Here is a 25011-nt window from a genome sequence, read left to right as displayed (position 1 = left end):
CTCAGTATTATTTCCAATATTTCATATATGCTCTTGTCTAGAATTATGGTGATGTGTGTTTAATTGTTTCTCAATTCTGAGTGCAAGCAGCCATTTTTGATCACCAACCCAAGATTTTTGTACGCACATAGGATATATTTTGTAAAGAATTAAGAATTAAAGATCAAATTGACTGAGCAAACAAATCCCTTTTGTGCTCAATGAAACAGCTAATTAGAAATGGCTTACTCCAATTCTCTAGATGGCTCTTATTATGGCATACTGTATCCCTGTAAGGCAAACACAAATAAAGTTATTGAGCACAGAATGATTTTTGGTTTGCTCAAATGAAATTGTTCTTTGTGTGATAATATTTGCTTTACAAAATATAACTTATCTGTTTGCAAAAAATGTTCAGGTATAGAGTCTCTGGGGTGTTTGGTACTTTTTCACAGATATGTTTCTTGTTCACAGAATAAGGGAACAACAAAAAAAAAACTTCTCACAAAAAAGAACGCCTAACTGAGCTCGGACTGATAGAAATAAAGAGTGATGGTAATGTTTTCCAGGTAAGAAAGCTCTAACCCTAACAGGTGGCTGGTTGCTACCACAATATCTAAACCACTTTTGGCGGTTTTGCCATAAAAATAAATGCAAACATTCATTTTCCCCTCAGACGGAATTCTAATAACTTCGGTATTCCTCTGACTTTCCCTCTTGCGCCATCATGGGGTTAAAATTCCAATACATTGATTTATGACCAAACACGTGCAAAACTGATGACGTCCCATCACAGGCTATAAGTTTTGAAAAGAAAAAACGCCCTAGAATGTATTTAAAAGTATTAAATTTAATTGACAAAGGTCTTGAATATTTATATTGCCTGCCATTAACATAACATTTGTTATCAAAAATTTTTGAAGTGGGCATGTACCTAATAAATAATGGTAGGTCTTGTTTCTACTGGTTTTCTGTCATTCTTTGAGTGGTATGACTGGTATGAAATTTAATTTGGTGAACACTGCAGAAAATCTACATCAGCCTTAGCTGTTTTCGTGTTAATTGGCAAATGTTAGCATGTTAACATGCTCAACTATATAACTTCTAGACATCAGCATGTTAGCAATGTCGCTGCGAGAAGGTTAGCATGCTGAAATTAGTATGTAGCTCAAAGCACTGCTGCAACGACCTCACAAGGTCACTACAATAGCTATAGATTCTCAGACCATAAATTCAAGCATAGAATGTCCAGTTTTTATTGATAGTGTCAGTGAGATGTTTATTCAACTATATGTTCATTATTAAGGTCTTTGTGGTGGTGTACTAGACTGCATTATGCTGGGGTGTTTACATGTCTTCCACATGTAGTATGTAAATGGTGTGGTTAGACAAATGAAAATGTATCTCAGTGTAAAGTATTTCACTGTTGTAATCTATGTAAAGGCAAAGAAATTAAATGTTCGGAAATGCAAAATAAATTAATACATTTTATAATATAATGTCACCGTGGGATGAAGAAACATCAAGTAAATCCATTAGTCAGTATCACATGTTATCAGAAATGAAGTTTATTTACATTATTTCACAAGTTATCATGGTATTTTATTTAGAAATCCTCAAAGCAGATGAAAAGGAGAAGTTAACAAGGGAGAGAGAACACAGGGTTAGGATGCTTTACTAATTACAGAATCTGTTGCATAGTTTAATCACATGATTAAACAGAATACCTTCTCTAATATTGTGCTATGCATTTCCAATATCAAAGAGCCTGAGACCAAAAGAGACTCTGTTGGTGCAAGGGGCTCCAGTCTCATTGTAAAACCTGCTACTGGTTTCCTAGCTACTGGTCAGAGGAGTCTCTAAAGCGGCCTTCCATCAACTCTACAGAGGTGTGTGCTACAGATGTTCTTTGACTGTGAGATATCACCACAGCTGTCTTGAGAGCAGCATGGACCAGGGCAGGAATCCCTTACAAAATGACATAAACAATATTTAAACCTGAAATGTGGTCCAGGCTATGAACTGAATTAGCCTATCAAAGAGTCAACACAGGCTTTGCTGTTGTACAAAGCTTTTACAGCCACATCTGGTGCCATAACAGGAGTCCATCTGAGGACAGGCTGTGGTTATTCTTTAAATGTACCACAACTGGGCAGGAAAAAGGGAAGTAAATTCCTGACAGATCAAGAAATGAGTGTTGGGAATTGCCTTTAATTTAGCTGACCTGCTGTTGATCTGCTGTAAATAAGGTTTAATTCTTTAAAATGCAAAATATAACTCAAGGCCAGATTACTTAACACTTAAATTTGCTATTGATATTCCTGGCTCTCACAGGGTGTGGTGATTCCTTGACCTCCCCTTCAGCCAATGGAAGCCTACTTCTGTTTTTCTTTTTTTCATCATTATTTGTGTATTTTTTTCATTTTAATGGATACTAAGTCAGAATTATAACACACCGTGTCAAAGTTATACCATCTCTGAATAGTATCTTATGATTGGGTAACTCATTATGACTTGGTATCTCATAAAAAATGATTTAGATTCTTATTATTTGATAGTAACTAAATGATAATAAAATGATAAGTTACTCGTAAGATACTATGTAATTTTTATGAGATATTAAGTCATACTAGTAACAAAACTTATTAATTATTTATAATGAAACTTTTGTTTTTAATTAGAATTTAATTAGTTATTTAATTTGTTTTTTTCCAGTGGCAGAATTCCATATTTAGCACTCCATCAGGTGAAAATTTCCACATGTGTAAGAAATGTCAAAAAATATTCTCTGAGAGAGCATATTCATCCTCCTAGGAGCATAAGGTTGTAGCATATTTGTGTCACAAAAAGGATGAATTATATTAAAAAAGCAACTGAACCATGTCTATTTGAGTTCTGTTGAGACAGTTGATTTCTTCATTTTTAAAGTCCACAGTCCACATCAAGGAATTATGGGCCAAACAGACAAACAGATTTGTGTGGCATGTACCAGTGATATAAGGGAACCTGCCGCATTCTCCAATTTCATATTTACAATTTTCTTTTAAGTACGAATGAAATGCGTGAGTACCTGTTGCACCAGTCATGTAGAGATAGTTTGCCTTTCTCCACGGGGAAAAAAACACTTGTTTGAATTTAGAATTATAATGCCTTAATCTGAATGAATATGGAGTTCAAATGTGTTACAGAAATCAACTAATGTAAAATTAAAATGGAATGTAAAAGTAACAGCCTGTGCACTGTATCAATGTGACGTGCATCATGGCTTGTAAATTTACTGAGAGGTTTGAAATCAGGTTCATTGAGCCAAACATTGCAAAAAAAAAAAAAAAAAAAGATGTATTTGCAGTGTGGTTGGTACTTGTTTGAGTCTATATATGGTATGAGGTTGGTATGGTATATGGTATGGTAAGAGCTTGGCTACCTCTTAAAACTACCACATCATCATCTAAGTATTTAAAATAATTCACATCACTCTGTACTTAGTAGAGCTAAAATGTTAGCTTTTTTTACAAACACGCAGTGCAGAATCAATTCTCAGGATGTCTCAAGATTCTCCAAACACAAGCATTAGGAACCATGAGTAAGCACATGTAAATTCAGTTGTGATCAGGATTTGAAAGATAATAGTTGTTTGCTCATTCATGTGATAGTTAGGATACAGTTTGTTATATACTTTAGTATTTTACAAAGGGAAGCTTAAAATAATTAATTAAAAGTAATTTTGTTAAATCTTAAGAATTTTTTTAATTTACACGAATTCCTGATTAAGTCAAGTCCATCTCATCCTCTCCAGTTTGTCTCCTTTTCCTTTAATTTTCACCAGATCTTTCTCTTAACCGCATTGAACAAAACTGTTTGGATTGCAGTTAAGTTTGATTTGCATGAAACTGTTGCCATGACAACTTTACCATATCCTTCCTGGCTTGTTAAAAATCATTCAGTATTTCAACATGTTTGTGATGTTTGCTGCAGCAACTTGAGGGAAAACTGAACATCTTAACATAAATCTTAAGGAGATATTTGTAAAATTAAATGCCATCATCAGATAATGTGAATGACCAGTTGAAATGAAACAGACACAACCAGTCTCAGGCAACTGATTCTCCTTCACTAGATTACAGCAAGTGCATGGAGAGCTTAAAAAGAGAATAAGCTAAATGAAAAATAATTGTTTCCTAAAGTTGCCCTGAGCCACCCGGAGCTTTCTCGATGTACGGGGCTCTTGGCACATAACACTCAGGTGACAGGTGAGGCACATGGATCACTGCTGCAGCTCCTTTACAACACAATCACCCTCAACTACAACATCACATTCAAAGACCGAAAGGATGACCATTTGCATCCACTTCTCTGCTTCCTCTCCCTATTATTTAAATGTCAGCACACATATTTATTTATTTATGGCTACATGCCCCTTCGACCGTTAAATTCATTTATTTAAATTTGACACAAGTATTTCTCCATAATGTAGGCCTACAGTCCATGCAGCAGCACCACCGCACAATGGTATGCCACTCTTGTTTGTGTTGTGCCTCCTAAAACATGTTACTACACTTTAGGGCACGTGACAACTTTAGCAGATTGAAGAAAGACTCAGAAATACATATCTAATAAAGACGCCCGTGCAACCCTTAATTGCGCTTACCACGACCCCCGCTCTCTATCACAGTGAAAGAAAAAAATACAGAGACTGCACAGAATATTCTCATATTCAGTAATTAAATAAGGACCTTCTAACTTAGACTTGTGTCACAAAGTGAATGAAATACTAAGTGTGTTTTCATCCACCTATTTTTATGTGAAAACTGAGAATGTGCATAAAAAAACCTGCAAAAGGAGCTGCGCGTTGTTTGATTGTATCTGGCTTCACTTTTCATTGAACTGCCCCAAATACAAATTACAAAAAAGGTTGCTAATTTAGGCTTTTTGAATAATGTGACTACAAGGCTAAAGGTCTGACTCTCAGAAAGTGGTAGACAGAATTAATCTGTGCATTTTTGCGATCTATTTGGTTGAAGAACCTTCGTGACATAGCAGCCAAGTTGGTGAATAGCTGTAGGTGGCGAGCTAACTGCTAACACGCTAGCTGGCCAGGCCAGCCCTAGTCAGTCTCAAAACCTTCTGGAGCTTCCCTCTATTCTCTCTACTGTTCTTTTCCCTCTCCCCTTGCATTTTGTTCATCATTGGAACCCATTTTCTTCAACAAAATGTTACTGAACTAGCTTGCTAACGGTCAGTTAGCAAACACATTAGTTCATTAGCTTACAGCAAAACAAAAAGTTTGCACAGTTTATCAAAAGGCAGATTATGCTGTAGACTCCTGTGTCATAGTCGTCTGCAAACTATTCCGTTAGTGGCAGAATTTTTATTCTGACCGAGAAGGTTAACTAAAAGGGAATGGTGCAACAAAGGTAATTAAGCTGCGAAAGCTTCATCCATTTTGGGCTATCCAGCTTTCCATCAGAATCAAAGGTCAGCAATGTCATTGGTCAACTGAACATTCGTGGGTCAAGTTCACCAAATTTGAATTTTAGGCTAAAGATTCTCGCAGATTTACTGTTCTCATGAGCAAAACCAATATTTGTGGTGATTCCATTTGAATGAATTGAATTTGCTACAAATTTTGGATGTTTTGTAATGCTAGTATGACCAGGCCTTAACAGAGGGGGTAACAATCATGCAGTAACACTCCCGAGTCAGAATAACAGTTAGTTTTCCTGTTCTTTCATGAATGCAGCATCCGCAGGCTTGTGTGCATGGCTAGTGCTTGATCAAATGATCTAACTTTGTCCAAGGCTACACATACAGGACTAATATGTGGCTAAGCATAGCCTTGCTGGCTTAGTGCCAGAAAATGATTGCGCCAATCACATTGGTGACAGCTGTTGTGGTTATCTTCCTGTATAATGTCATGACATAAACCACCAGTATGAAACAGTACTTGAAAAGTGAAGTTGAAAAGTGGCACGTCAGTGCAACTCGAGTGGCAGAATCAGTATATGGCATTGTGTAGTGGTGGAACACAAGCGACATTCCATTTTCATATGCAGCGGCCAAGACTTGGCATTAGCCACTACAGCAACAGCAGCATACCATCACCCACTTTTCCATCTCAGTGTCTGATTCATCTTGTGGTGAACTAAAAGCCTTCATCACTGCTAACAGGAGAAGGAGCCAGTGGCTGTCAAGTAGCTCATAATGCCATTACATAACTGGCCTACACATTCTGTAATAAAAAATGTATCAAGAAGCTATCATTTATTAAAAAGCCCAGGTTGCAGTAAAATGCTTGATAGAAGTTAAGTCAGTATCATCCTTGAAACTTGTTTTAGGAACCATTTCTATATCAATGTCTTTTTATCATTAATTTTAATTAAAATCATATATCCAGCATGTAATACAATTATGAGTTTGACAGGCTTTTTCTGTTAAGTTTTGCCCAGTTATAGCTGTGGCTGCACTGGGAGGGTGAAGGTGGGAGATGACAGTGAGTGAATCCAAAACTTTCACCTAAACAGGTCCATCCTCGTCCTCAGTTCGACAAGGCTGGCACAGTCACTGTACACATAGATCCACATAAATCAAGAGTAAATGAATCACTCCAGATGAAGCATTGTGTGTGTGCATGAGGAAACTTGTGTGTGTCTGTGCATCTAGATTCTGGTTACCGTGCCTCTTTTGGTCTTTTCCACAGAACAAAAGATTGTGTGTTTCCAAGTTTTATATCCAAAAAACCGTTAAGTGTCAAACAGTTGGCAGGCTTCCCTCTTTCTCATCTTCATCTGATTTTCTTGTAAATTCAGACTCTAACTGCATCCTTCCCTCCTTCCCTCTTTATTGTCAAGTTTGATCTCCTTAGTGCCTTCCAAATGTTACTTCTTGTCGCTGTTTTGAAATATTTGTTCGTAGGGTGGTGGTGGGTGGTTGCAGTAAGACGGAGGTGGAGGATAGGAGCCCATCATCATATGAGCAGAGCCGGGCTGTGCCGGGTATGATGAGTGTGTCATGGAAACCCCTGGGTCCCCACCCGTCATCCCGTTGACCCCGAAGCCCTGAATACTTCCTGGCTGCTGGGAAACTGGAAAGAAGAAGAGAGAGAGTTTCATTTAGTATCGGTTCACTTGTTTACCGACTGTGTGGTCTATGGCTCAGTGATCGATCATTGTCATCTTTTATACACCACACATGGTTCATCATCTGTTCCCGCAAGTTTGGATTCAGCTCTTCAGAAGAGGCCTACATGGCTTGCTAGTTGGTTCAAGTTAAAATCTTAAAGATCTAAGTCCTGCTTCATTTGGTAACCCCTGTGATTACTGGCTGGTGGCAACAAATGTTTTTCCAAGTGCAAATGACACATGTAACTACCACCGGGGGCAGCAAACACACCTTGAGCTTGAGTAAATTCATTTAGTAAGTCTAAGTTCATTCTTGACCTTGGATACAGAAATTAGCAAAACTATCTCACCTCAAGGTCCGTTTAGTTGCTGTTCTAATCATATTTCATGTACGAGTAAGGAGGGGGAGGAACTGTAGATGTTTAAGCTTCCATTTTTTCTGATTACTCTGACTACTTCTTGTCCATATTGGCTTCAGTCATGAAAGTACTCCAGATTAATTGAAATTTGAACATTTGAACATGTGTTCACTAATCTCAACTGTTTTGACATACTGCTGCTGCTACCTTACCAATACTGGAATTTTCTGAAGTTCAGAGGTTAAAACAACACAATAATGATACATTGGCCGATATATATATAATTTTTTTTTATGATAAAGAAACATTTTTTAAAAGTATTCCTTAAATTTTCTTATTTAATCGATATGTAGAGAGTGGGAAATTTTACAGTGTAAAATAAAGTTGTCAGTGTTTTCTGTTGGACAAACAGAAAATGACCTCAAACGTATCTTTACCTTTTCTGTACTGACATTATTGCTTACTCATTGGCTGACATATACACTGATACTGGTATAGTGGCAATTAACAAATACAGCTGTCAAGTCAGGACATATAATTTTTTTTTTTACTTGCCGCACAAGCTGTCAATTTGGAATAACAACATGCACTGTTTTGTGTTTCAAATTGAAAGGGAGTGGGAGTCAAGGCCAACTGGCACTGTGGGATGAGGTATCGAGTTTACTGTCCATAAACAGCGAAGCCAAACAAACTCATACAGAGGATTCATCAGCTCATGTTTTTTTAATAAAGATTATAAAGACTAAGATAAAGATTAAAAAGACATGTCCAACACAGTAACAATAAAGTCATGGTCAACGTTTCGTCTTCTGCAATATGTGAAATGCATGATTACATTGTTTTTGTATACTACATCATGTCCAGTACGTGCATTCATAATTTCCAGTAATTTCCTTGGTCATGAGTACACAGTTGGAATCCATACGGGAATTAATTGGTAGTAATACTAGCTATTGGTCGATAGAGCAATCACCCAAGCCTGCAAGACCAGGCAGACCAACCTGTGCATCGCTTGGACTGACTACAAGAAGGCCTATGACTCAATGCCACACACATGGATACTGGAATGCTTGGAAATGTACAACATCAACAGGACACTAAGAGCCTTCATCAAGAACTCAATGGGACTGTGGAAAACAACTCTCAAAGCTCAAAGCCAATTGTACAAGTTACCATCAAGTGTGGCATATACCAGGGTGATGCACTCTCCCCGCTGCTGTTCTGCATAAGCCTGAACCCCCTCAGCCAGATCATCTCAAAGAGTGGCTACGGGTACCAGTTCCAAAGCGGAACAATCATCAGTCACCTCCTCTACATGGATGACATCAAGCTGTATGCCAGGAATGAGCGAGACATCGACTCACTGATCCACCTCACCAGGATCTATAGCAACGACATCGGTATGTCATTCGGACTAGATAAGTGTGGTCAGATGGTATTGAAGAGAGGGAAGATGATCAGAACGGAGGGGGTTGAACTACCAGAAGGCAGCATTGCAGATGTTAAGGACAGCTACAAATACCTGGAGAAGGCTGGACTGAAGGACAGCACAGAAGCACTAATCATGGCAGCACAAGAACAGGTACTCAGTACAAGATCAATAGAGGCGGGGATCGACCACACCAGACAGGACCCCAGGTGCAGGCTGTGCAAAGATGCTCCTGAGACAGTTCAGCACATAGTAGCAGGGTGTAAGATGCAGGCAGGAACAGCGTACATGGAATGCAAAAACCAAGTGGCTGGCATAGTGTACAGGAACATTGCACGAGTATGGGTTGGAGGTCCCAAGGTCACAATTGAAGACACCTCCTAAGGTGGTTGAGAATGACCAAGCCAAGATCCTGTGGGACTTCCAGATCCAGACTGACAAACTAGTGATGGCTAACCAACCGGACATCGTCTTGATCGACAAACAACAGAAGAAGGCAGTAGTGATAGACGTAGCGATCCCAAGCGACGCCAACATCAAGAAGAAGGAACACGAGAAGATCGAAAAATACCAAGGGCTGAGAGAGGAGCTAAAAAAGATGTGGGGAGTAAAGGCAACAGTGGTGCCAGTGGTAACTGGAGCACTGGGGGCTGTGACCCACAAACTGGGAGAATGGCTCCAGCAGATTCTGGGTACAACTTCTGAGGTCTCTCTCCAGAAGAGCGCAGTCCTAGGAACAGCTAAGATACTGCACAGAACCCTCAAACTCCTAGGCCTCTGATAGAGGACCCGAGCTTGAGGAAGACACACCACCACCCCCCCATGGGAGGGGGGTGAGAGGGATATATATATAGATATATAGATAGATATCTATATCTATATACATATAGATAGATAGATATCTATATCTATATATCTATATCTATCTCTATATATCTATATATCTATCTATATATATATAGATAGATATATATATATCTATATCTATATATATATATAGATATAGATAGATATATAGCTATAGATATATAGATAGATAGATAGATAGATGAATATATAGATATAGAGTTGCAATCAGAATTATTCAACCCCCGAAAGATTATATTCAATCAATTAAAGTTTTTTAAAGATTCTGCTGCAGATGGCTTCTTTATGAGTTGATTGATACATAAAATCAACACAGAAAATGCACAATGTAGTATTTGTGTGTAACAGTACATTTTGGTAAGATAGCCATGTCAAAATTATTAAATCCCAATATAATATTGTTGTTTTCAAAGCTGTCAGTGGCCTGAAGTGGAGTTGGAACATAATTAAGCCTTTGGGAACTCTATAGTGATCCTTCATATGCTTCAGCTGTGAAGCATATATAAACCCCACCCATGAAAGTATTCAAGGTGAGTTGCAATCATGGGAAAGACAAAGGAGCTTCCACAAAAGCTGAGAGAAGAGATCATTTCATCACACCTGATGGGCGTTGGGTATAAGAAGATTTCCAAAAAATGTGTTATTCCAAGAGACACCATTGGGAGCATTATAAGGAAGTTTAAAGGTTATAGAACACCTGCAATCATGCCTGGCTGTGGAAGAAAGCCCAACATCTCATCAAGGGCCCTTTGCAACTTAGTCAGAACAACTAAGAGGAACCCCCGTGTGACTGCAAGACACCTAAAGGATGACCTGATGAAGGCTGGTACAAGTGCTTCAGTGGCAACTATATGACATGCACTGAATAAACAAGGACTTCATGGCCGGACTCCAAGACGCACTCCATTCTTGACCATAAGGAACATCAAAAGTCGACTAGAATATGCCAGGAGGAATTTGGATAAGACTACAGAATTTTGGGAGACAGTTCTATGGACTGATGAAACCAAACTAGAACTGTTTGGACATATGGACCAGCGGTATGTCTGGCTTGCGAAAGGCCAGGTTTATTACTAGAAGAATACCATCCCCACGGTCAAGCATGGAGGTGGGTCATTGATGATGTGGGGCTGTTTTTCTGTGGCAGGAACTAGCAATCTTGATTGTGTACCTGGCATCATGGATTCCCAGAAATAACAAGCCATTTTAAAGAGGAACGTGATGCCTTCTGTTGACAAGTTAAACCTTTGTGATCATTGGACTTTCCAGCAAGACAGTGATCCCAAGCACACTTCCAAGTCAACCAAAGCTTGGTTGAGAAAAAGATCCTGGAACGTCCTGGAGTGGCCTTCTCAGTCACCAGATTTAAATCCGGTTGAAAATCTTTGGTGGGATTTAAAGAAGGCAGTTGCAGCATGGAAGCCATCAATCATCTCTGAGCTAGAGGCTTTTGCACATGAAGAATGGGCAAAGATTCCGATCGAGAGGTGTAAGAAGCTTGTCAGCACTTACCGAAAATGTTTGTTAGAAGTTATAAAAGCTAAAGCATGCGCCACAAAGTACTGAAGCTGGGGGTTGAATAATACTACACATGCACATGAGTTAAGAGTTACATTTTTCATTTGAACTTCAAAGTTAAGTCAACTTCTGTTGTCAAAATAACTCATATGTAAATATTTTTTTGTTTTTTTATTATCTTTCATCCACATCACTATAATGTATTTTGAGGTGAGGGGATTGAATATTTCTGATTGCAACTGTGTGTATATATACACACTGTATACACTGTTCAGCCAAAGAATGGCTGATCATTGTACAGAGCAATTAAAAAATGTAAATACACTGACTGGCTACAGCCATAATAAATAGTATCACCCAGATTTTTGATGTAATTAAAATCTTTAGAATTACAACTTTAACGGCCATTGTTATTCCTAAATTCCCAACACTATCAATGACTGCTCACACTACAGTACATATCTTCCAAATAACAGCTACAACAGGTAAAAGGCTAACCCTAAACCGTTCATCTTGTTTAAAAAAAAGTAAGATTAATTACTCATAGAAAAGCAGTCATTGACATGACGTTCTCACATCATTCATTCATTCTATTTAGTCCACGCTACCACTGGCACTGTTGTATCTGTAAGACTGTAAGATTGTAAGATTCCTTATTTATCCGTTGTGGCCTAGAATATTTGGCTACAATCCAAAGCCCCAAATGAACTCTCATGAAATCTTTTCATGCTGTATTCTCAGATCAAAGCATGTCAGAAATAAGTAGAATAAGCAGCCTGTGATAATGACTATATTTTGAGTTCATCATACAGAGAAACTAGTAATGACTTCCTCCTCTGGGTCACGTTTCTATTATCTAGTCTGCCTGCACAATAGAGTTTCACATTGCAGTTATTATTGGAGCACTCCATTCAATTTTCTACTTTGTTGACGGACACAGAGTGAAATTCCATTCATTTAGTATTAAGGCACAAAGAGTTTTATCAGTTGCCCTACTCTCCCCCAAAACCTCAGCTTTTAAATGAACCCTTAAATGCTGCAACCTTAATCATTATGAGCAGGAATGGAGTTAGATTAGTTTGACAAATACTCATAAAAGTATTAACATGAAATGTTAGGTAGATTTGTAAGATGTCAACTGAACAACTGTTAGATGTCAACCCATATCCCTTAAAAGATGAGTGTTTAAAAAGTGTGCATATAATGTTTGCTTCCACTGCACTATCGCCATATTCACCCTCTTGCATTCATGACAGACTCAACAAGAGTTGTATATACTACAGAGAAAGTGTCTCTGTATGTCTACAAATACACAAAACATGTTGTGACAAACTTCTACAGCTTTCCACTTTCTCATGATTATCTGTTCACCAATCATAATACTTGTATGAATCCAATTTGCTAGGGGTTTTACAATATGGTCAATTAGTTGAAGGTTTCTGATTATGTACTCTGTATTATGTGCTGTATTAACCAGGACAAAACTCCAAGGATCTCCGTGATGTACCCATGGACTCTGCTACATAAGGTTTGTACCTTGGAACATGACCAAAGTGCATGGACTAAGTGTCCCACCTCCCCATTACATCTCCAACAGTCTGGTGTTTCTTTTAACCCCAGTCTTAATTACCTGCAAGTGTCCAACCTCTTGTATTTCTTAACTTGAATTAGCTCTTTTCGTTAAAGTGCCTCCCATTCAGTGTCCTAAATCCTCCCTTTTTAACTTCAAAGAAAGGATTTTTCACAAATCCTTTATGTGAATGGGTGCCTTATCGGTATAAATTAAACTCTTAAGCAGGAGCCATTCCTATCACATTCATTTCCCTAACACTGCTACAAAACCTACTGTGGTGTCTGTGCATGCATAAAACTGTTTCAGAATCCCTACTACATTAGATGAGATCTCGTGTGTGCAAAGTTGACTTCATGACCTTGGAGTGGTAAAGGCCAGTTCCAGTAATAGTCAGAGGTCATTTTATTTGCAGGACCATAAAGTTATCCTTTCAGGACCATAAAGAGTCAGAGCACATTTTCTTGGAATTCTTCCATCAGTTTTCCAGATTCCATATCATCAAGCAAAGTGTTGGTTAAGAGGACTTTTTGGCTTACATCAAATCAGGAAAGAAAATCTGACCTGCTGACATTGCCATCTTGGCCTTTCCGTCAGTGTAACAAAAACCCAAAGGGATAAAACATATTGCATGAGAGCGCCACAGCCATCATCCTTGTGTGGGGCTGCAGCTATTTACAGCGCTCTTAGTGTCATTAATTACATCATCAGAGAGATGATCAATAGATTAGATTGAAAAATATCATACACATCCTATGAAATTTACCATCAGCTCAAAGTAATGATGTTGCATATTTGATCCAGTCTATCCTTTTATTTCTATTCAGTTTCTTTTTTTTCTTTAAGCAACTCTATGGAGCACATGGTTGTTACGGAAACAACATGGTTTCCATTTGTGCATCAATTGGTGAAACATGTAATATCAGTAACACTGTCAGGATACTGGTATAAAGAAAATAAATCCTCTCTCTGATACACTTACGATGTTTCAGGTTAACTTGGTTTTTATTACCTGTTGTGGTCACTCAGTTATATTTTGAGTTTTTTATTTATTTGCAAAAAAATTGTGGATAGAAACAAACTTAATGAGGCGTTACGTGGCTGGTGTAGCCAGTTGTATTTATTCAGACTGTTGCATCAGTGAGATGTAAGACAGACAAGTAAAATAAACCTTTCTGAAACATCTAAAAAATAGGACTGTATCTCAATTAGGATTTTCTAACTGTGAGTTTGGAGTTTGAGCTTAAAATATTTTAGAACCTGTTGTTTAAATTGTCTGTGGAGAGGTCCTGTCAAAGGCTAATTGAACAGCTTGGCAGAAGTGCAGTTCTAAAGTTGCCCAAGTCATCGCTGGGAGCCTAGGGCTGTCATTCAGTACGTGAACACTGGTCTACTACTCCTCAAGATCCAAATTAGCGTGAGGTGAAGGGCTGGGCGCAGACTAATGGAGCAGGGCGAGGTAGGGGTGAGAGGAGCTGAGTGGGTTGATTTTGAGTCTCATGCAACAATAGCCTGATTTCCAAAAGTTTCATATGCTAGCTTTAAGTTTGTTTTTTTTTGTTCGTTTTTTTTCTGAATATTCAACCCTGTTTTAGAGCATTTTAGTTTGTGTTTTCCACCTCTTTGTAGGTGTGTAATTGTTTGAATCTTACTGTACCTGGTGTGGTGACAGGGTGCCTGGTGAAAGAGACATTGAACGCTGGCTCGTCTCTCAGTGGGGATGGATACATCCTTCTGCGGATGAAGAAACCAGCACCACAGCAAAACAACACTCCCATCATCAGCAGCACCCTGAGAGAAAAGCAAAGGACCTTTCACCAACCCATGTCTGTCCAGCAGGAGAAGAGAGATGCCAGTGTGGAAATAGGATAGAGGAAAGATCAGGCTTCAGTCTGGATTTAATTGAATTTTAGTGTCTAATGATAATCCAAATGCTTTGTAAGTATTAATTGCAACACAGCAGTCATTCAGCAACAAAAGAGGAACTATTTTCTCCTCAGATAAAATTTGCCCCCCATGCTGTGAATTCCTCAATAAAGACATTCAATATTTGTGCTCTCTTGGGTGTGTGCTTACAATAAGCAGATTGTTATTGGTTTAAAAATGCCCTCAGTTTCTCATTTGTGGTGCATCTTTAGTTTTTTTGTCCTGATAGCAGCCTAATGGCCACAACAATCTACTTTCATACATCTATTGACCACAAAGGTTCACAAGGTCACAAAATAATTTCCTTCTCTCCTCTCTTCTGAAAACCTGTGGCTGACTGAAAGGAAACTTGAAATTTTGTGTTTGTGAGAGATTCACCCACCTGGAAATGAAGTATCCATTGGCTTGGGTGTATAAGTATTAGTCAGAACAGCCAAAACATTAAAACCAGTTACTGTTTTTAATGTTGGTTACTGGTTACTAATAGGCTTTATTTAAACATATTTAAAAATAATATATATTATTTGGCCACACAATGTGATGAGAGAGCGTGTCTACTGTTGATTTGCTAACTTTTGCAACGCATGAGTAAGAAAGGTCATTACTGACCTTGAAAATGATAGTTTGACCAAAAAAAAAAAAAAAAAAAAAATCTTACAACAGCCATTTCCAAAACATTCAATCACATCTCATGGTATTTCTTGGTGGATAGAGTTTTCTCGCCTGTCATCACATGATCTAAGTATGGAAAAATATTCACATGATAACAGGTAGGTCATATGATGAGTAAATCTATCCACTGAGGTCCACTGAGATGTGGTTGTCACCTCTAGAGAAAGTTTGTAAGTTGGACCTTGAGTTAAGATTTTCTTTTTCTGAAATAGGCATATCAGATTTAAGAAGTTGTGGTGTCAGAGTTTCTCAGCACAGTGTTGGCACAAGCAGATGACCAGCACAAAAAGTCTAACTGAAATTAAACAAATATCACAAGTGTGCTCAGAGTTCTGTAGATTTACACCTTTTCAACCCACAGATCGGTGCAGCAATGTTTTACTCCTTACAATATCTGTTGTGAAATTACTTTTTTAATAAATGTAGGGCTGAACAATAAATTCCTGTTTATTGTTCAGCCCTATTGTTTATTGTGCAAGAACATTTTGAATTCACATCACAAGAGCTGCACTTTTTTTTTTTAAAGATTATTCTTCTGACATTTGAATTTATTTGCAAGCTGACAGTGTAGAGAGACAGGAAATGTGGGAAAGGAATAAGAGGGGTATGACATGCAACACAGAACCCCACACTGGGAATTGAAACGTGGGCGTTGTGTTTATGTGGTATGTGTCTTAACCATTAGGGCACTGGACGCCCCGGGAGCTGCAGTGTTTATCATAATGTAATGATCAACAGAGTTTTAACAAGATGTAAGAGCAAGTGAAAGTTTAAGCTGGTGGCCATTAATTTCACCAGCTATGCTAAGTGTTACAGGTGAAATTACTCAGCTGTAGGTAATTGATATTACTTAAGTCATTTGCAATCTGTTTATTAACCCTGGTTGCAATATTGTTGCTTCTGATTTATGTTTTGCTTTTGCACCAGTTCATTTTTCCCTAGGGCCTCATTTCCGTTTCATGAGAAGACTTTATCTTTTATTAGAGCAATTCAGCAAAGTAAATATACTTAGCTTTATGTACATCAAAGGAAGTAAGAAAACTTGTAGAAAAAACACAAACCAGTGGTTTATCAAGTAATGAATGCAACAAAACCATTATGAATGAGTTTGTTAAGATAAGTATTTGTGAAAATTCTGGCTCTAGTTCTGGTGGGGTAATGCTGAATCTTATGGAGTAATTGAAGTCCTGAAAGTATCATTTTTATCTTGTGTACAAAAATGATTGCTTTCACAAAATTCATCTGCATCTCCTGCACAAGAAAGTATCTACTTTTTTTCACGTTAAAGTGGTCAGATTTCTAAATCATACTGCAATCAGCCTATAAAATATCCACCAAATGTTAACTTTACTGTAGGATCTGAAATCCTCTCAGTATGCTAAGAAGCAAAACAAATTTTCAGAAATAAATACCAAGAACATGACCTAAGTGCCCTCATAGTAGCTCTGAGAACTACTAATTACTACTAACTCCTATTTTTCTGAACTCAAGCTACTAAATTTTTTTCTACTCTTACTTTTTTAAATTGGAATTGCCACAATTATTGGATTTGCTTGCTGTGACGAAATACAGGTGCACAAATGTTTTGTTTCGATTACAAAATTGCAGCTGTCACCTGACCAATGATCACAGAGCCTGGTGCTAGCAATTAAATAAAGACATGAACAACAGTAATATGGTGAGCTGTCTTACCTAGAAACAGGAGTTTCTTCCTGCAGTTTTGGTGCAAAACCATCAACTGCTTTATTACGATCCAGGGTTCTGATAACTAGACAATAAAAGCAGTAATACAGTCTTGGCTAACTGGGAGGGTTTCTTTTTAGAGTATTGAACATGTTCCACCAATTACTTTTGCAATTTGAATAATTTAAGGCACAAGAAAAAAAGTCATTTTGGTATGGTTTTTACCCCCTGTATGTGCACGCTCCTCATGATGACATCGCTCTGAAATCTGTTTCTTGTTCTATTACGGACTAAGCTAATTAGCATGCTAATTGACTTAAAAAGCAGTTAGGAAGCTATTTAGGAGCTTTTTGAGAGCTCCACTGCTAAAAAGCTACTGATTCTCACTTTGAAAATTTGTTAATAAAGATTCGGTCAGATGTACTTCACAACTCTGGCTAGCATGTTTGTGGTTTGCTCACCATCTACAAGAAATTTTATTTGTTTATTTATTTATTTTAGGACTAGTAACTTCATCACCAAGCTTCTGAATTGAATTTAATTTGGCATTTTAGTTTGTGACTCTGAAGAGGGTACAGTAGACAAAGCCCAAACTGCAACTCACCAGAAATACCATAGTCTCTGGATGGACAAGGCTCTCACACAGCAGCGAGTCCCACAGCAGTCCTCATAGGAGCGACATCTGCAACAAAAAGGCACACAGTGAGGTATGTAGGTCAGTAATAGCACAAATACAACTAGCCTCAAAATACACACAGATACATATCATCACTACACGCGTGCGCACACACACACACACACACACACACACACACACACACACACACACACACACACACACACACACACACACAGCAGTGTAAGCTTTATAATACTTTATAATTGCTACTGTAAATGAATTAATAGTAAATTTGTTAAATGAATAATTTGAGCAGCTTTGCTGGCTAAATGATTCTAGCACAATGCTCATTTTCATTTACTTAGTTATTGTTTACCCTTTTTTTAAATTGGTCAGGAACAAATTCAGTGGGCAACCATTTTGTTAACTGTTTCACACCTGGCGCCAAGATCTGGCTGAAGAGGCTTTCTCTCAGTAAGCTCTCTGTCCTTCCCTTTAGAAAGCTTACATGTCATGCAGTAAGAGCATGTCTTTTGGTGTCTGAATTGATATTGTGCAGTCAACCTTTTTTTTCTACATGAGTTACACTACATATCACCAATGTTTAAGTAAAAATTAGCCATCGAAGCTGCTAAAGTTAGCTTAGATTGCTAGCTGGAGACAGACAGACAGACTTTTTCCCCCTTTTTTTCAGACTGATGATAACCTAACAACACAGCAGTGGCTCATATCTGTTTGGAAATCACCAACCTCTCCTATTTATCTGAAATCAGATTAATATCAGCTGTGGGGCGAAGTATAATTAAAGGACAGATTTTCTGCGGGAAAAAAAGTTGCTGTCGTCTGAAAACTTCAGAACTTTCGTGTGTGAGAGAAAATGACCAACAACACAAGCTACTGGACACCGTTTTCAATGCCAAAGTTCAGTTACACAGAACAGGTTTGTACATTTTTATTGTTATACTCTGTGTTAACACTCATTTTATGGCATTTTGCCACATTTTAATTACAATTATCAACAGTTTACTGTCAGTTTACACTATAATTACTATAACACCTAACTAGCTAAAATGATCACAGTTTAATACACTAACCCTGCAATGAATCCTACCATCATGAAGGTTATAATCTTCAGTTCTTGTTTAAACAGTTTTAGATCGGTATTGATACAACTGTATGGCCACTTTCCGTGACTGCAGTTTTGGGTGCTGTTGAATTGGATTGTGTTAATTTGAAATGTGTTCCTAATATTTTGTCCATTAAATATATATAAATGAGGCTAGACTAAATATTAGCATAGAATTAGTAGAGAAAAAATACTAAGCATAAGTGGACAATGTTAAAGTAAGTAGTGGTATCTTATATTTTATTCTATATTTAGAACATAAAGCTGATCAGGTGTCAGCCACGCTAGCAGTGTGGCTCTAGGAATGGCAATGTTAGCCTGTTGGTCCACCACATCTGGACTGAATTATCTCAACATCTATTGGATGGATTGCTAAATGTGAAGAAATAACTTTGGTGATCCCTGACTTTTTCATTTGATTAGCATGGCAGTAGATGTGTTCATCCAGGTTCATTGCTGAAGTATAATTTTAACTGGATTTATGTCTCCAGGGGCTTAGTGGTGACTTTAATATTACCTGTGCTGGTTAGTGATTTTAATCCTGTTTCAAGTGTGTATGTGAATAATTTTTCACTCCCACACAAGTAATAAGTACAACCGCAATTACCTACAGTTTTTCTATGAAGTGGTTGGTCCTTTTGTTTAAATCCTATCCAGAGCAACATGCTTGTATTTTAAAGCTGATCACTGAGTTTTTTCTGCACAAACAGCTGCTCGAACTTCTACTTTTTTTTCCCTTCTTTTTTCATCAACTCAGTGTGAAATTTCTAATCTCATAGATGGAAACGTTAACACCGGCATATAGGCCCTCTGCAAACCAATTTGACGACAAAAAAAATTAAAGCCATCAGGAGAACAAGAAAAGCTCATCAAATGTGCTGTTATGATAATAAAGATGAGTTCTGAAGCATTTTTTTCTATGATATCCAAGTGGATTTATGGACATTTTTTCCATAATAGACATCAGAGATAATGACATCCTCTGGAGGTGTAAGTCACACTGAATAACGTGTTTTAATGTCGGTGTTAAACTCGACTTAGTTATGACTCCAAGAGTAAGAGTAAGATAAGATTTCTGACTGAAATTCACCTCACACGGTATCTATCTGCATAGAATTATAGCTTCTTAAATTATTTTACCAATTGTTGGTTCTGTAATATATTTTACTCCATTTATGCGTATAATTATTTATTTTATAATGTCTTATTATATTTTATATTATATTAAAAACTTTCAGATTCCATATGAGGGTGTGGCTATTTCTTGGAAGCAGTATGTAACCAAAACTTACTAAACTGTTGTGATTGTGAAGGTGTCACATTAGATATTACCCTATTCGTATCGAGAAAACATGGACTTTCATACTTATTATTGTTATGATTGTTAGCACATTACGCTATTATTTACCCTGTATGCTGTATTTTTCATCAAAGTATTACTACACTGTATTATTACCATCTTTGGTGCTAGATTAAAACTCGGAGGATCACCAGAGTTATTACAATTCACTCTAAGGGGGTCATGAATGCCTGTACCAAATTTCATTGTAATCCATCCAGTAGTTTTTTTTAGATATTTCCCTCAAATACACAAATGTGAACCTCATGCTGGTACTAGAGGAAAGGTCAGAGGATTGCCAAAGTATTTAGGATTCATCCTCTGGGAACCATTAATACTACATTAATAAGGTGTCAATCTATAAAGTAAGTTTTTTTACTACATAAATTAACAAGTGCTTATGGCACTAAATGAAAAATCAGAAAGTCACCAAAGTCAGTGGAATTCCTCCTCTGGGGAACATGAATACATTCAATATTTTTTTCATTACTTCCTGGAAGTAGTATACACCAAACATGTCAGTAGAAATCAGTAGAAAAAACAGGGCAGGTTACAGGGCAGGTTACAGGTACCGAGGACCAACAAAAGAATCATCACTGATCTTAATGACATTCATTAGCCACAATATCTGTGTGTGTGTGTGTGTGTGTGTGTGTGTGTGTGTGTGTGTGTGTGTGTGTGTGTGTGTGTGGTTGCGTATGTGCGTGTGTGCGTGTGTGCGCATGTGTTTGTGTTCCCTGCAGATGTCCAGCAGCTGTTGGAGAATTAAGAAGAGGTTCCCCCTGAGTTGAGCCCCACTCTGGACAAGGAGAACCCAGAGAGCCCATACATTAAAAAGAAACAGGAGGAACTCTGGACCAATCAGGAGGGTGAGCAGCTTCAATGGCTGGAAGAGGCTGATAATACCAAGATTCTGTTCAATCCTGTCCCTGTGAAGAATGAGGACGATGAAGAGAGACCTAAGTCCTCTCAGCTTCATCGAAGACAAACTGAGGAGAGCATAGAGGCAGCGCATCGAGCCAGCAGCTCAGCTGAACAGATGGAAACAGAAGCTGATGGAGAGGACTGTGGATGATCAGAACTAGCCAAGAACTTCTACAAGCAGGTACAGATGACAAAACCTCAGAGCCTTCTAAGACTCAAGTATGTGTTAATGATTGGCAAAAACCTTTCTCAGGTTCTGAACCTGAGACTGACGACAGTGATGATAGTTTGAAGGAGACCAGAGAACCTGAGTCAGGTTTAAACTACCTGAAAAGTATTAAAGTCCATGTAAGTGATACAGGATGTATTATTCGCAAGAAATTTTATAGACGCTCTAAGTGTGGTAGAGGATGGATTTGCAGACACACATTAGAGTGCATACAGGAGAAAAACCATTTGGTTGTGATGTTTGTGGGAAAAGATTTACAAAACAGTGTAATCTCAAGAAACACACATCAGTTCACACCAGAGAGAAAAAAATGGTTATGGTGGTTGTGAGAAAAGATTTACACAACAGGAACATGTCAAGATACACACTGAAAGACCATACAGGAGAGGGACCTTTTATTTGTGGTGTTTCTGGGAGAAGTTTTACACAAACGGGAGCTGTCAATAGGCCCAAGAGAATCCATAAAGGAGAGAACCATTTGGTTGTAATGCATGTGGGAAAGGTCTTACAAACAAGGGGAATCTCAAGGGACACATTAGAGTCCACACTTGACAGAAACGGTATAGTTGTAGGGTTTGTGACTGTATGTGGGTTTGTAGGAGCAGCAGTTGCAGTTGCTGAGCTGCTGGTTGAGTTGTTTGGCAGTAAAGGTAAGAAAAGAGATACACGATGATAGTTTATCATTCAGTTAAATAGCACTTAAATGAATAGTTCCATACAGTTCATAGTTAAAATTTACTGTTGTATGACAGTGTAACACAACAAATAAGATGGAACATTTTAGGTAATTCCTGGTCGTTTAGTATGTTTTGTGGATTTTAAATTTTCTTAGATATTTCCAAATATATGAAAATTCAATCTCACTTTAATGAAACTCTCCCTCAGCTGAAGATCTGTTTTTGTTTATTTTTACGTTTCATTAATATTTCTTTCAAATTAACATGTTTTTCAGAGATGTAACAGGCACTGACATGTTTTCATTAGGTCTATTAGATGAAGGTTCTTAATAAATAATTTCTGATGTTGTTTTACTGCCCGTTTAAGTGTTGTTTGCATGCTTTGCTGAATCCTACTTCCAGCTTAAGGCACACAAACAGGCACATTTATCTGTTTTTTATTTCCTCAATGTCTATCCAGATGCAGTCATGATGAATCAGGCCTGTGCACGTGACTACAGTTTTCTGTACAGTAGAGCTAGACCTATATTTCAGCCAGGCAGACATGTTGACTGATATCAGCTTATTGCAGATATTCCGGTATCTTTGCTTATGTCACCCGAAGTAACACGAATGCCAAACTAGGTTTGAGGTCATTTAGAAACAGTGTCACCATTATATAGTTTCTCCACTAGAGAGCGCTGACAAGTTTGTGTTTGCACAAAAAAATAAAAATTAATAATCTAAAGGATCTATATCAACATTGTTTGTTTATGTTATGTTTTTATGTTTAAAAATCACTATCAGCCAACATATTGTTTTGGTTTTTAAATGAGAGAAATTGGCCTCAAAAATCCAGTACTGGTCGGGCTATATTATACAAGCTGGACCTCTACTTGCGGATATTGTTCTTGTGCTTTACAGCTAAACTTTTACAACCGTATCACAATATAACAAACTCTAACCAAGTCTTCTACCAGAGACCACTTACATTGTCATTAATCACATCCTGTCTGAGAGAGAAAGTTCTCCATAACCATCTCCCTGATCTCTTATTTGCTTTTTAAATGGTGTACCTAATCCAAGTCATGTAGAAGTCATGTGCAAAAACTTTCTCTCAAAAAATATGTGGAAGAACCTCAATTAATCTATATCTGTAAAAGCAAAACAATGAACTAAAAGAAGCGAAACACTATGTAGAGCTGACGGGAACTGCAGAGTAGGTGAGGTAAGAACTAGAAAGTTTCGCTCTCCAATTGCAGAATTACTTCCTTTCTTTATATTTTTTTTATTGCAGGACAGAAAGCATCACTATAGTTCACTGGTATTTCTCCCACTACAACAAGCCTCAAAGCGACACTGGTATATTGTAATGTTGCCATTAATCATGTTTTCAAGCCCTGCAGCCTGAGAGCCAAATATTGGCTCTCAGGCTATATATAGCCAGGCTATATGTATACTGTATTCAGAACAGAGGCCAATTGTGATTGATCAGTTCAGGGAGAGCAACAGGAAACCTGCATTAATATAGCTGAAATAGTAATGTATGTAATGTGTGTGTGTGTGTGTGTGTGTGTGTGTGTGTGTGTGTGTGTGTGTGTGTGTGTGTGTGTGTGTGATAGATGACTGGATAGCCAGAATGACATATGCATACCCCAGACTCCCAGTGCTCCATGTTATCCTTGAATACCAGAAATTGTCTTTTCATCTGTCCATCCTTATAAAAGCATTTTGACCTCGAGCTCGAAATGAGCAGGACCATTTACGCAATCAAACAGGGAAAAGAGAGATATTGCAAAGTTGAGTTCAAAGAGTAGCAGTCTTTTCTCAGGAGAAATAAACAGCGAGGCCTCAAATCCTCCATAAAATGCTCTTAAGTTTGGCTGCAAGCAAAGAAATGCAGCACTATGGAAACGGCAGAGGTGGAGGAAATGATATGTTAAGAGTCTTACAACAGGAATTAGGCTAAACCCTCTGATCAGATTTGGTTTTGGTTCGAAATTAACAGGGGGCAGGGACATTTCACATAATTTCTTAGTGTATAAAACGTGACTGGTACAGTATGCAGGGTTTCTTTCAGGGCATCAGAGGGTCTTTTCCAGCTTACATCTGTAATGTAGTTTTATGGTTTCAGTGGTTTCATAAGTGACATCAATATTCAGCTGTTATTACTTATTATATTAATGCAACTTTTAGATGGACTGTCATGAAATTTTGTACAGAATTTCAATCCCCAGAAGATAAATCCTACTGATATTGTTGAACACTGACTTTTCATCTGCTCTTGTCATTTTATATATTTATGTTATTATTTATATATTTTTATTTAACTACAACTTCTATATATAGTATATGTAGAGAGAGAGGACATTTGTTATTTATTTGTTTCACAATATGGCAGCATACATGTATGGTACATGGAAAATACAATAGAAAATTTTTTTCTATATTTTATTTTGAAATGTATCCAAGTTTATTAAATGTAGGCTCACCAGGAAATCATTTCTTATGCCCCATAACATATCAGGGAAGCTAAGAGTAAAGTATAGTAGACATGAGGTTGACTGCTGGTTGTTTGCAAGTTGTTAGCCATTTGTTGTTAGTTGTTAGTTGTTAGTGTTTGGCACCTTAGGGCCATGGTGCCAAACACAACACTGGATGAATTATTTTGTTTCCTATTTGTTAGGATGTTGTGTTTTTCACATCAGGGCCACCGTACACCATTTAGGAACTATGATTATTAAATCGAATTGTAGGTGAGTAAGCAAAAAGTAACTGATTTAAGTAGCATACTGCAAAAGTGTAGGTTTGCTTACAGAAGTGTATGTGTGTGTGTGTGTGTGTGTGTGTGTGTGTGTGTGTGTGTGTGTGTGTGTGTGTGTGTGTGTAAGTTCTGTAAGTATGTAAAAGGAATACACATGCTATTTTCTTAATTTATATAAATGTATATCATCTAGCAAACAATAAATTCTGATCTTGTTTTCCATAACAATGGTA

General features: G+C 37.7%; 1 protein-coding gene across 1 annotated transcript in view; it reads right to left on the bottom strand.

Moving 5' to 3' along the window:
- Window positions 1-6854: 6854 nt before the first annotated feature.
- vopp1 (VOPP1 WW domain binding protein) overlaps window positions 6855-25011 on the bottom strand; it is a 32067-nt gene continuing 13910 nt past the window's right edge. The window contains exons 3-5 of the mRNA XM_040127543.1: window positions 17726-17803; window positions 14498-14631; window positions 6855-7060 (exon numbers count right to left, since the gene is read on the bottom strand). Coding sequence (XP_039983477.1) covers window positions 6855-7060; window positions 14498-14631; window positions 17726-17803 — 418 coding nt within the window. The remainder of the gene's footprint in view (window positions 7061-14497; window positions 14632-17725; window positions 17804-25011) is intronic.

This window comes from Xiphias gladius, chromosome 5 (genome assembly GCF_016859285.1).
Source record: "Xiphias gladius isolate SHS-SW01 ecotype Sanya breed wild chromosome 5, ASM1685928v1, whole genome shotgun sequence".
Classification (NCBI taxonomy): domain Eukaryota; kingdom Metazoa; phylum Chordata; class Actinopteri; order Istiophoriformes; family Xiphiidae; genus Xiphias; species Xiphias gladius.
The sequence above is the reverse complement of the archived record's forward strand: the minus strand, read 5'-3'. Positions and strand labels throughout refer to the sequence as shown.